This window comes from Kogia breviceps, chromosome 13, assembly GCF_026419965.1.
Source record: "Kogia breviceps isolate mKogBre1 chromosome 13, mKogBre1 haplotype 1, whole genome shotgun sequence".
NCBI lineage: Eukaryota > Metazoa > Chordata > Mammalia > Artiodactyla > Physeteridae > Kogia > Kogia breviceps.
This window is the reverse complement of record NC_081322.1, coordinates 70668657-70681100: the sequence shown is the minus strand read 5'-3', so window position 1 is coordinate 70681100 and position 12444 is coordinate 70668657. Positions and strand designations below refer to the sequence as shown.

At 40.4% G+C, this 12444-nt stretch overlaps 1 protein-coding gene across 1 annotated transcript in view; it reads right to left on the bottom strand.

Moving 5' to 3' along the window:
- AIG1 (androgen induced 1) overlaps positions 1-12444 on the bottom strand; it is a 238562-nt gene that overhangs the window by 713 nt on the left and 225405 nt on the right. Inside the window, 1 exon segment of the mRNA XM_059083298.2 lies at positions 5816-5979. Within this exon segment, the coding sequence (XP_058939281.1) occupies positions 5816-5979 (164 nt within the window).

Below are 12444 nucleotides of genomic sequence, written 5' to 3'. Positions count from 1 at the left end.
AGAGAGCTTATTAGCCACAAGAACTATTTATTTCCCGACCCACGTGTACTTAAACTCAAGTTCTCCCTCTGTTCTACCCAGGCCTGGTAGAACTATGTTTTTCCTCCTGAAAGACTCATACGTACCGGACTGGTAAGACTTTGCCTGTTGTCTGTAATGAATAGTTAGTGATATTTCATTTTCCCAGAGATGAAAATGTTTAAGTCATTCTCATAAATTAAATCTGGCAAATGCTCCCCACTTCTTTTTTCTTTTGCTTCTACTTAAACACCTTCCTCCTAACACCAAATTCTCAGAGCCTTTTTACTGGAATAAAAGAACCCCAGATACTGCATGGCAGGTTTTGTTGGTATTCTCTTATAAGTTACAAATTCTCTGAAGGTCGAGCCCTTAACTGTTTTGTTCCTGATTGTATCCCAAGCACCTAACACGGTGTCTGTCTAAGAGTAGGAGTTCAATTAGTCTTTATGGAATAAATTAATAAACGGTGAACATAGAGAAGGCCGAACTAGTGGGAAAGCAGTAGAATGAAACATGGAGGGTCGTCACGATAGCGCTTAGAGTAGGAGAGACACCCCCGCGCCTTCCCCCAGCTCCCAGCTCCTTGCACCATGTGTTTGTGCGATCAGGGTGGTAGCAGTGGAGCGCGGGTAAGATTCTCAGAACAGGTGTCCTTAGACAGTCCTTTACGTTTGGTTTTCATGACTAAGGAACTGGCAGAGATCTATAACACTTTTTCCAAAGTACTTCTCAGAAATCATGTTAAGAAAAACTTCAAATTGAAGAGTAAGGACGTCTGAAGGGAGGAGGAATAGGGTTGAGGAGAAGGCAGGAGATGGCTTAGTTGTTGGGTAACCAAGGCGAAGGCCGAAAAACACAACATAGATTCTGTTCAAACAGCACACATGACTTGGGTCCCAGCTCTGTCCCATGTTCCCTCTCCTGTGGAGAAGCTAATAACTGCTTGCTTTTCTTTTCAAAGTCTCTTTTCTCCTAAGTGTTCTCCTGCAGATGGGTTGAGTTGGCAGCAATAGTGGAATCTTAAAAAGCGGGGGTGGAGAACAGGGGGTGTTCATTGACCCAGACAGGGAAAATGGCTCCCCACCTACTTTAGTTTGGCAGCTTTGAGGTGGAGGGAAAAAATTCGACAGCTGTAAATAATATTTGGAAGAACGAGAGGTATAATTTCCACACAACTAGCAGAAAGAAACCTGTCACAAAGCTGAGGCAAACGCAGAGCAAGAGCTGACTGACCCTGAGAGTCAGTCACATGTAGCTCCCCCATGCTGGGAGAGGGGCCTGGAGGGCAGCGCTGGAACCCTGGAGGCCTGCGTGGGCCTGTGTGGGACATGAGCTGGATGGAAGACTGGGGGAGAACAAAGGCGGAGGTTTCTGTCACATGGGCCTGGCTCAGACCTCCTCTCCCTTCTCCTCTTTTACCTGCTTTCTCCGCCCTCACCCCAACCTTTCACTTTTGGACACTTGCATTTCTCGTCGTATAAAATTTGACTTCAATAAGACTGGTCACCCCAGTCAAACACACTGGAATTAGAATAAATTTTTAGCTTAAGCACAGAATAGTTCAGCAATTATAGGCTGAACTGTGTCTCCCTCAAATTCATGTGTTGAAGCCCTGATATCCAGGACCTCAGAATGTGAGAGGAGGCCAAGGGTGTGTCTGCACAACCATTTGCTAAAGAGATGAGGCATGTGACTCATGGATCCAAGGAACCATCTCAGTAGAAGCCAGGAAGGACCTGTGGGAGACCTCTCATCTGATGACTTGGAACCCCACGAATTACATGGGAGAATTCTGTACCAGCAGAAACACAGCCAGCCTGGACTGAAAGAGACAGAGACAGGATGAAATAAAGGAAGCATGAATCTGAAGGTGGCTCAGCAGCAGCTGCCTGCTCCTTGGCCTCCGAGGGCCGCCACCCAGTGCCAAGTGTGCAGGGCCACACCCCCCTTCTTGATGAGTCCTGAGGGTATGGCATTCAGCCAAAGAGGATTATTCTCAAGCCTTAAACTCGAATGGAATTTGTCCTGCTGGCTTTCAAATTTGGTTGAGAACTGTGACCCTTTTCTTCCTATGATTCTTTTTTTTGGAAAGGGGAATGTATGTTCTATGCCTGTTCCACCACTGTATTTTGGAAGTAGATAAATTTCTGTCTGGTTTCACAGGTCCACAACTGGACAGCAATTTTGCTTCAGGATGAATCATACCCCAGGTCTTACCCTACCTGATTTAGATGATATTTAAGATGAGATTTTTGGACATAAAAGTTGATGCTGGAAATACTTTGGGGGCTGTTGGGAAGGTACTTTGCATGAATGAAGGACATGAACTTGGGGGGCCAGAGGTAGAATGTTATGGGCTGAACTGTGTCTCTTCAAACATAACCCCTCTTACCTCAGAATGTGATTGTATTTGGGGATAGGGTCTTTTCCAAGTTAAAATTAGGGTGAGCCCTAATCAAATATGGCTGATGTCTTTACAAAGAGGGGAAATTTGGGGATAGCCTCACGTATAGGGGAGAATGCCATGGAAACATGAAGACGCTCATCTACAAACCAAGGAGAGAGGCCTGGGACAGATCCCTCCCTCACAGTCCTCAGAAGCAACCAATCCTGCCAATCCCCCGATTTTGGACTTCAGGCCTCCAGAACTATGGGACATTACATTTTTATTGTTTAAGCTATTTAGTGGTCCTTTGTTGTAGCTTCCCTAGCAAACCAATGTAAAATCCACAAAGCCACCTTGAGTTACTTTCTTTTCTTTTCTTTTCTTTATTTTTTAAAAAAATATTTATTTATTTTGGCTGCATTGGGTCTTCATTGCTGTGCGCAGCCTTTCTCTAGTTGTGGCGAGCGGGGGCTACTCTTTGTTGTGATGCGTGGGCTTCTCATTGCGGTGGCTTCTCTTGTTGCAGAGCATGAGCTCTAGGTGTGTGGGCTTCAGTAGTTGCAGCACGTGGGCTCAGTAGTGGTGGCACGTGGGCTCTAGGGTGCACAGGCTCAGTAGTTGTGGCTCGTGGGCTCTAGAGTGCAGGCTCGGTAGTTGCGGCTCACGGGCTTAGTTGCTCCACAGCATGTGGGATCTTTCCAGACCAGGGTTCGAACCTGTGTCCCCTGCATTGGCAGGTGGATACTTAACCACTGCACCACCAGGGAAGTCCGAGTTACTTTCTTTTAAAAAGAGCAAATGCTTCATTGTTAATTTAGCCTATTTTAAGGGCTTTTTGTTCATAGTTCATGAAACTATGAACAGGCTGATCTGTTTTGTTATTTTATAAGCTAGATCCATGATTCTGAGTAAAATTTCTGAGCTCTCATGAGTGTGGGTTTCCAATGGTGACATTCTGATGGTTTAGTAGAAATAACAGAGGATTGAATATCAGTCAGAAGGTGTTGACTTTGCAACCACTTATTTTGGTGGGTCGCTTACTGCTGGGCCTCAGCTGCCTCTTAGTAAAAAAAAAAAAAATTGGCATAGATGGTTTCTAATCTAATTTTTGATTCTAAGAGTCTGTAATAATGTGATTTTTATTTTGAAGTTGAAGCCAACATAACCAAATGAAGGAAGCTGAGCCATTAAAAATATGTAGAGATGGATCCAAGGAAGGGGGCTCAAATGTGGTATTCCTGCTCCTTGGGGGGTTTTATTTGGGGTGTAATAAATGTACTCAGGATTGTAATATTGTACTTGATTGTATTCAATTTCTTCTAATACACACACACACACACACACACACACACACACGTACACACAGAAACGACTGCTTTTAATCAACAGTTTCAAACTCAACTACCTACAGAACCAAGCCACTGTGAGGGAGCAAAATGGCCTGGTGAGAACTAGGGAAAATTAAAGGGCCATCTAATGGGGGCAACTGATACTCATTTCTAATCCATTGTTGCCAGAAGAGGATAGTGGGCTTCATGTTGCCAGATGTTAAAATACTTGATTAGCTGAGAAGTCTGGCCTTTATGTGAAATCTCCCAATTTTTAAATGTCGGTTCAAAAACAAAAATCCTATGTAGGCCTAACAAAACTTTTTGGCAGGTAAAATTTGGGGGAGGCCATCAGTTTGCAATCACTCTCATAAACAAAAAAGATGCACTTGACACAAAACATCTGCCTCTGGGGAATTAACTAGATGGTTCCATGTAGATAAAATTAATCTCTACATCTGAGTTACAAAATGTTAGTCAACCTTAACTCACGTTATGAAGAGAATGGCACAAATTAAATTGGACTGATCATTTAAAAAAAAAAAAAAAAAACCTTAGCTTCACTATTCATTTTTAACGTCTAACTCAAAGCTGCTAAAAAGCAATAATCTATTAATCTAGACTGGATTTTTTCTCTCCTTGTTTTCAGGCAATCTTCCCTTAGAAGTAGTAGAACAACGGCCAAATGAATGTTGGAATCAAGCTAATCAAGGGGAAACAGGAGTCATAAGTACTTCCTGAATAACATAGATTGGACACATTAGCTTAAATTTAAATATGGCCATTCTCCCAAGAAGCTGAGAAAAGTTTATATTTTGTTTTGAAAATATTTTTGTAAGTTAACTAAATATTTTTATAAGTTATCTAATAGAGAAAGATTACAATTCCCATTGAACACAGAAGAAAATTATTAAAAGAATAATTTCTGGTCCCCCAAGCTGTAGCCTGAATTGGTAAAAATATTTAACACTTTTTCTAATAGAACACTGTCTAAAATCAAGCCAGCTACTGAGAAAGGAAATCCTAAGATTCCTCTGGGCCATTTAACATTGGCTAACACCTTGATGCATACAGTCCTAGAAGATCAATGTACAGACGCAGTCCAATTCAATAACATGACTGTGTTATGTTATGACTGTGTTTTATTGTCTAATTAGATCAACTTCCCGGCATAGTATCTGGCACAAAGTAGGGTGCTCAATGTTTGTGGGTCAGAGATCATTTGAGGATGATGTCTACAATGTTGTGACTGTATCGGAGGCGATACCCAGAGCTCTCTAAAATCCCCAAACCATCTTGCCTTTGGATGTATTTTCATGCAGGACTCAAATCACTACATATCTGTGCTGTCGTTTTTTCCACCTTCCCATTTTTATGTTATCTGACATACACTTTGGACAAGTTTTGTTTTGCACTGCTGGGGTAAGATTACGTGCCTTGCCAAGATGGAGGCTCTGCCATAAATAGAAACAAAAGGGAAATCAAATCATAGGTTAAGACAGTTTTTGCAGCAATGAAGTATTACCCTTTACTGCCCGTCCCTCTTTGCCACCGTCAAGTCTTGAATATGACAGTCACTGCTTCATCACACTTGCCAGAGGTATTCTGCGCTGCTGAGAGTTCTGGCAGAGTGGTGGCAAGCCCTCTTGGAAGCTGCTGCGACCACGAGAAGGATGATGTAAGAAGCGGAGATCTGGGTGATTTCTAATGAGACTGTTTGGTTACATTTAATAATTTGTCTATTTCACGGGGGGGGGGTCCCTTTGGCTACAGCAGTGTTTTGTTAATCACAGTGAACTTCCTAAACGTTTTTTTTTTTTCTGCTAACACTACATTTCTCTCTGTAAAATTTTATAGACATGCTTCTTTTGTCTTAGATTTGGATATTTTACTAGCTAATATGACAAAGTGAGTAATAAACCTTTCAGGTAACTGCCAGCAGCTCAAATTAATATGGTAGTTATAAAAATGAAACTCTTCATAAGGGATCCTGTGCTACAGTGGAATTTTCCATCCGTCTCTGCACACACTCTTCTTGGCAGCAATTCTTTTGTTTTATGCTCCCCCAAACAATACTTACTTCTCTGTGTATCCCAGATATAGCTGTTCAGAACTTCTCCCAGCAGGTACAAAAAGTTCATTAAGATGGTTGTAGACCCAAAGAAGAGGATTCTGGCTCCCGGGCCAATGTGTTCCAGGAAAGGGTACACCCACATCCCTGTTACATGATGCACCCAACACACCCTGCAGTGGAATCCGAAAGGAGACATGGACAGGAGTTACTCTCATGTCAGACTTTAAAGCTGCTGATATTACAAATACAGACCCCCTACTACAAACATGCTTCAGCAATGCCAGTCGCCGTTTGCTTCTGATACCCCCCAATATCCCAAGTGTCTGTCAGCTGATAAATGGATGAGCAGGTATGCATACACATACAATGGAATAATATTCAGCCATAAAGAGGAACGAAATTTTGATACATGCTACAACATGGATGAACCTTGAAAACTTAATACCAAGTGAAATAAGCCAGACACAGAAGGACAAATATGATATGACTCCATTTATATAAGATACTACAATACCTAGAATACTTCATAGAGATGAAATGTATTATAGAGGTTACCAGGGCCTGGGGGGAGTGGGGAATAGGGAATTATTATATATGGTACAGAGCTTAAGTTGGGGATAATGATAATATTTTGGGTATAGACAGTGATGATGCTTATATAACAATGTGAATGGATTCAATGACACTCAATTGTACCCTTGTAAATGCTTACAATGATAAGTATTATGTTGTGTTATGCATATTTTACCACAATAAAACATTTCCATGGGGTGGAAATTAGGGAAAAAATATCTAAAAATTTCCTTGGTGGAGGGAGTCAATAATGAAAGAAAGATTGAGAAACACTGAGGGTAGAGGCACTCATTAAGCCCATCCAGGTCACCTTGATTAATTGTCCAAACTAAAAGATTTTTACCAGAAGAGGAAGCCAAGCTAGTCACAATTAAAAGCAAAAAACAAAAAAACTGAAGCATTTGTGAGAGTCAACAGAAGTTAAGTTGAACTAACCTAAAGGATTCTGATGCATCATATTTTGTTTGTCCGTATGTTACAGACAGTTTTATTTTCCTAATCTTGTCCTAATCTTGTCTTGTAAGGAGGTGTTGTGCACCCATCAAAGGGCTTCTTAATTTCTATGGAGATAATATGCAATATACCCAAAATGTAATATCATAGAGCTGTAATTGATTTTGCAAACCAATGTATAAAATTATAATCTGACTCACTGTAAACTTGTTTCCTCAATTAGGCAAATTAGGAGTAGTTCTAATTATGAATGCTAGTTATATTTTTATACTTGTTCCTGGCTTTCTACTTTTGTTCCACTTGAATGAAACTTTCCTTTGCAGCTTTTGGTAACGTCTCTGATGCCAGGCCGCTATTCCTCAGAAGTTGTTTGCAATACCCTTTTGGTCTGTATGGAATCATCTTATAATACTGAATAGATAAAACAACCATAGCCACATCCCATCTATCTGTAGAGGTCTCCTAAATTCATATCTCCAGCCTTGGCCTAGCCTGATCTCCAGAGTTCCAAACTCAGTTGTCCACTGCACATCTCCCCTTGGAGGATGTATCTCCAAGCTAACGTTTCCATGATGTACTCACCATTCCTGCATCCTAAATTCTTCATATCTACCCCCTCCCTCTGTCATCCAAAAGCAAACATATGTCTCCCCCATCCTTCTCTTCTCAAATCAACGACTACAACCTTACTCCAGCAATTGCTTGGGCCAGAAAATATAGGGTCATTTTTGACATTTTTTCCTCAAAATCCACATCCAGTCAATCCATCCTTAGATCCTACTGGCTCTACTTTCCAAATATACCCCCAATATCTACTTCTCACCATTGCCACCACTGCCATCTGGGCTCAAGCCATCATCACCTCTCACTGGCACCACTGCAATCTCTTCTTAACTCATTTTTCTCCTTGCTACAGTTTATGCTATAGCCCATTCTCATTGGAGCATCCAGGCTGATCTGAATTAAAGTCAGGTCTTGCCACTACTTTGCTCAAAGTAGCTTTTCTCTCTCACTTGAGTATAAGCAAGAGTCCCTAGATGGTTCTTCAAGGCCCTGCCTAAGCAGGCTGGGTATTTTTCTGACTTTTCTTTTACTAATCTCCCCCTCACTCACTGCACTCCGGCCACAGTGACTTCCTGCTATTCCTTGAGCACACAAAGCATGCTGTATTTGTTCCTGTGCCCAGAACATTACTTCTTACTCCCATCTCCCCCAGTTTTCCCAGGGCTCTCTTGTGTCTTTTAGGTTTTCCTCTATGTCCTTTGTCAGCAAACCTTTTCTGTAAAGAACCAGAGAGTAAATATTCTCAGTTTTGCAGGCCTTACTGTCTCTGTCACAACTCTCAGCTCTGCCATTGCAGTGTAAAAGCAGCTGTAGACTGTATGTAAACAAATGAGTATGGTCGTGTTCCAATAAAACTTTATTTATAGACATTGAAATTTGAATTTCATATAATTTTCACATTTCTTGAAATATTCATCTTCTTTTGATTTTTTTCTAGTCATTAAATAATGTAAAAACCATTCTTAGCTGGGTCATAAAAGAACAAAAAAAGAAAAACAGATGGTGGATGGGCTTGATATGGCCCCCTGGCTGTAGTTTGCTGCTCCCTAATTTAAGTAGTTCTTTGTATAATGGCCAATTGGCACATGAAGAGGTGCTCAACATCACTAATCATCAGGGAAATGCAAGTCAAAACCACAATGAGATATCATCTCATACTTGTCAGAATGGCTATCCTCAAAAAGACAAGAAATGATAAGTGTTGGTGAAGATGTAATGAAAAGGGAACCGTAATATACGTTGGTGGGAATGTAAGTTGGTGCAGCCAATATGGAAAACAGTATGGCAGTTCCGCAAGAAATTAAAAATAGAACTACAATATGATCCAGCAATTCCACTCCTGGAATTATACCTGAAAAAAATGAAAACACTAATTCATAAAGATATATTCACTCCAATGTCCATAGTGGCATATCTTGGCAGTAGCCAAGATATGAAAACTATCTTAAGTGTTCATCAACAGATGAATGGATAAAGATATGGTATACATACACAATGAAAAATTACTCAGTCATTAAAACAAATGAAATTTTGCCATTGCAGCAACATGGGTGGACCTGGAGAGAATTATGCTTAGTGAAATAAATTAGAGAAAGACAAATACTGCATGTTATCACTTATATGTGTAATCTAAAAAATACAACAAATGAGTTAATATAATAAAACAGAAACAGACTCACAGATACAGAGAATAAACTAGTGGTTTACCAGAAGGGAGAAGTGTGAGGGGAGGGGCAAGACAGGTGAAGGGGATTAAGAGGTACAAAGTACTAGGTACAAAATAAGCTACAAAGATGTAATGTACTACACAGGGAATATAGCCACTATGTAATAATAATTTTATATGGAGTATAATTTATAAAAATATCAAGTCACTATGTCATACATCTGAAACTAATATGATATTGTAAGTCAACTATACTTCAATTTTAAAAAGTAGTTCTCTTTATTTCACAAAGGACCTTCATGTACATTATCTTATTTAGTCTTCTCAGCAATCCCAGATATAGCATGTCTTCCTAATTCTACTGAGGTAAAAATCAGAATTTATAGAGTATAGTCAGAATATGTCAGAACGGACAATGGAAATGTGAAATTCTCAGGTTAGGGAAGTGGATAGCTATTCTGAGTATATAATCCCCCTTAACTTATTCAAGCACCTTATGAAGTACGATTATCCCCACTTCACAGATAAAGAAACTGAGACTAAAGAACTTGTCTTTAAAAATGGCAAAGCTGGAAAAGCTGATTTCCTTTCTCCTGCATGGACTTGCTTCTTTATATGAGGCATTTACTATTGTCTCCAAAAACAAAGAGAAAGTTTTCTTTTCTTTTTTTAAGTTGTTTTGACTTAGTAGGTCATCATACCATCTCAGGTATAGAAGTCCTGTTATGTGGGGTTTCACCTGGATTGGTGTGAATGAGGCATCCACTTGTCTTAACAGGTTGTGTGCTTTCACAATTTGTTTCCTTGATATAATCAGGGCTCAATTTTCTGCACAAAAATGACTCACGGCCTTCCTCATCTATTTGTGGAGAGTTCTCAGTTCTTGGTTGACTTTCAATTTCTATCTCATTCTAAGACCTTTTCATCTTAGTGCCCAAACAGCTTATGCTTAAGGTAATGATGTCAATTTAGATTTTAGTCTAAAAAGATTGATAACCATAGTGTGTGTGCATGTTCATACATATATACGCATATGCTATAGTATTATGAGACTTCTGGGGTTGACTATTTTATTAAATGTACCTCCAATTTCATTCACTTGAATGTGCTATTAAGAATGAAATTTATTAATGCCTCCTGTCTGAGCTGTGCTGCACACTAGGGATACAGAAGCAAATGAGGCAAGAGTGAGTCTTGTTCTCACGCAGTACAGTCTAACGAGGAATACAGATATTCACAGAGAAAATACAAGCGTAGTCAGAATTAGGGTAAGTGTAGGAGTGTCACGGGGACACAGGCATCATTCTCTGCTTTTTTGTGAACGTAACACTTACCATTAGGTTTTCTTTCTCTTGTGTATTCACCTTCCTTTCAAAACAGTTTTTTCACAGCTGATGAATATGCTCAAATGCTTTTCATTCAAACACAATCAAAAAGTTTCCATCAACTTCACACATACTGCTCTATATCTCTCCTTCTCTTCAAAGACAAACTTCTCCAGTGAGTCTACACTCATTGATTCCTGGTCTGTACTCTGCACTCCTCCTCCTCCAACAGTCTGGCTTCTTTTCTTATGCTTCACCAAAACATATTGGCTCTTCGACCTCAATTTCTCCTGTTTTCTTCCTACCTTGTTGGCTGCTCTTCTTGGTTTCCTTTCTAAGTCCACCCTTTACTCCAGCCATTAAACGTTAAATTCCTTAAGGATTGGCTTTTAATCACTCTTCTCATATTATGTCTTCTTGGTTGATGAGTTCTTCCATGTTCAATGCTGCATGTCTACCACCTATACAGATATTCCACAGATCTATGTCCTAATCCAGATTTCTCCCTGTTCCAGAACAGTTGATCAAATAGTCCTCAGAACATCTCATTTTACACATCTTAATGGTACCTCAAACTTGATACAGCTACAGCCAAAGTCATGCTTTTCTCCAACAAGTTTGGTCCTCCTCTGGTATTCCATTTCATTCAATGGTACTATCATTCATTCAGTTTTTGTTTGTTTGTTTGTTTTTGCGGTACGTGGGCCTCTCACTGTTGTGGCCTCTCCCGTTGTGGAGCACAGGCTCCGGACGCGCAGGCTCAGTGGCCATGGCTCACGGGCCCAGCCGCTCCGCGGCATGTGGGATCTTCCCGGACCGGGGCACGAACCCATGTCCCCTGCATCGGCAGGTGGACTCTCAACTACTGCGCCACCAGGGAAGCCCCATTCATTCAGTTTGGTAACTCAAGCCTGGGGGTCATCTTTGCCGTGTCCATCTCTTTCACCACGTATATATGTTCAGTCCATTACTTTGTCTTGTTAAGGTCGTTTCACACATCTCTCTAATAAGTCAGTTTTTCCCATCTCCAAGAACATCTTAATTTGGTTGTGATCATCTCTGTCTAGAGTAGTGTAATAGTTTCTAGTTTGTCTCTGCATTTACTTTTGCCTCCTTCCAGTTCATTCTCATAACCACCAGAGTGAGTGTTTCAAACTAGAAACCTGACACATTTCATGCCAGCTTCAAACACGTTATTGGCTTTCCATTGTTCTTTTTCAAAGACCCCTATCTTTTTTTATTAAAATTTTTTTCTTAACATCTTTATTGGAGTATAATTGCTTTACAATGGTGTGTTAGTTTCTGCTGTGTAACAAAGTGAATCAAATATACATATACATACATCCCCATATCTCCTCCCTCTTGCATCTCCCTCCCACCCTCCTTATTCTACCCCTCTAGGTGGAATCAAAGCACTGAGCTGATCTCCCTGTGCTATGTGGCCGCTTCCCATTAGCTATTTATTTTACATTTGGTATATATGTCCATGCTATTCTCTCACTTCGTCCCAACTTACCCTTCCCCCTCCCTACGTCCTCACATCCATTCTCTGCAAAAGACCCCTATTTTTAATGAAGACTAGAGTGCCATTCATAGAGTTGGCTTCTACCTGTCTCATACCCCCACCTCCTACCTTGCTCTTCTTACACTGGCTTTCATTTGGTTCCTTGATTTTACCTTCCTGCCATGTGGATTTACACATGCTTCTGTTTCTGCCTGTGCTGTTAGTTATCCACCCCTTAGACTCATTAAGTTATATTTCTATTTTATAGCTTAGCTCAACGATTATAACTAACCAGCCATCACATTGGAAAGTTTTCCCTGATCTGCTAGAGTAGGTCAGATTTTATACATTCTTATAGAACCATGAATCTCTTTTATTTTTAAGCTCTTCTTCTATTAGTACTTAAATTTGAATGCTATCTTCATTTGCATAACGGTTCTCCCCTTCTAGCATATCTAAGTTCTGTGAGGTGAGGGACTAAGTCTATTTCTACGTATCATTGTATCCTCAGGGCTTACCACAATGCCTGTTACATAGCAGGAGAAGGAAT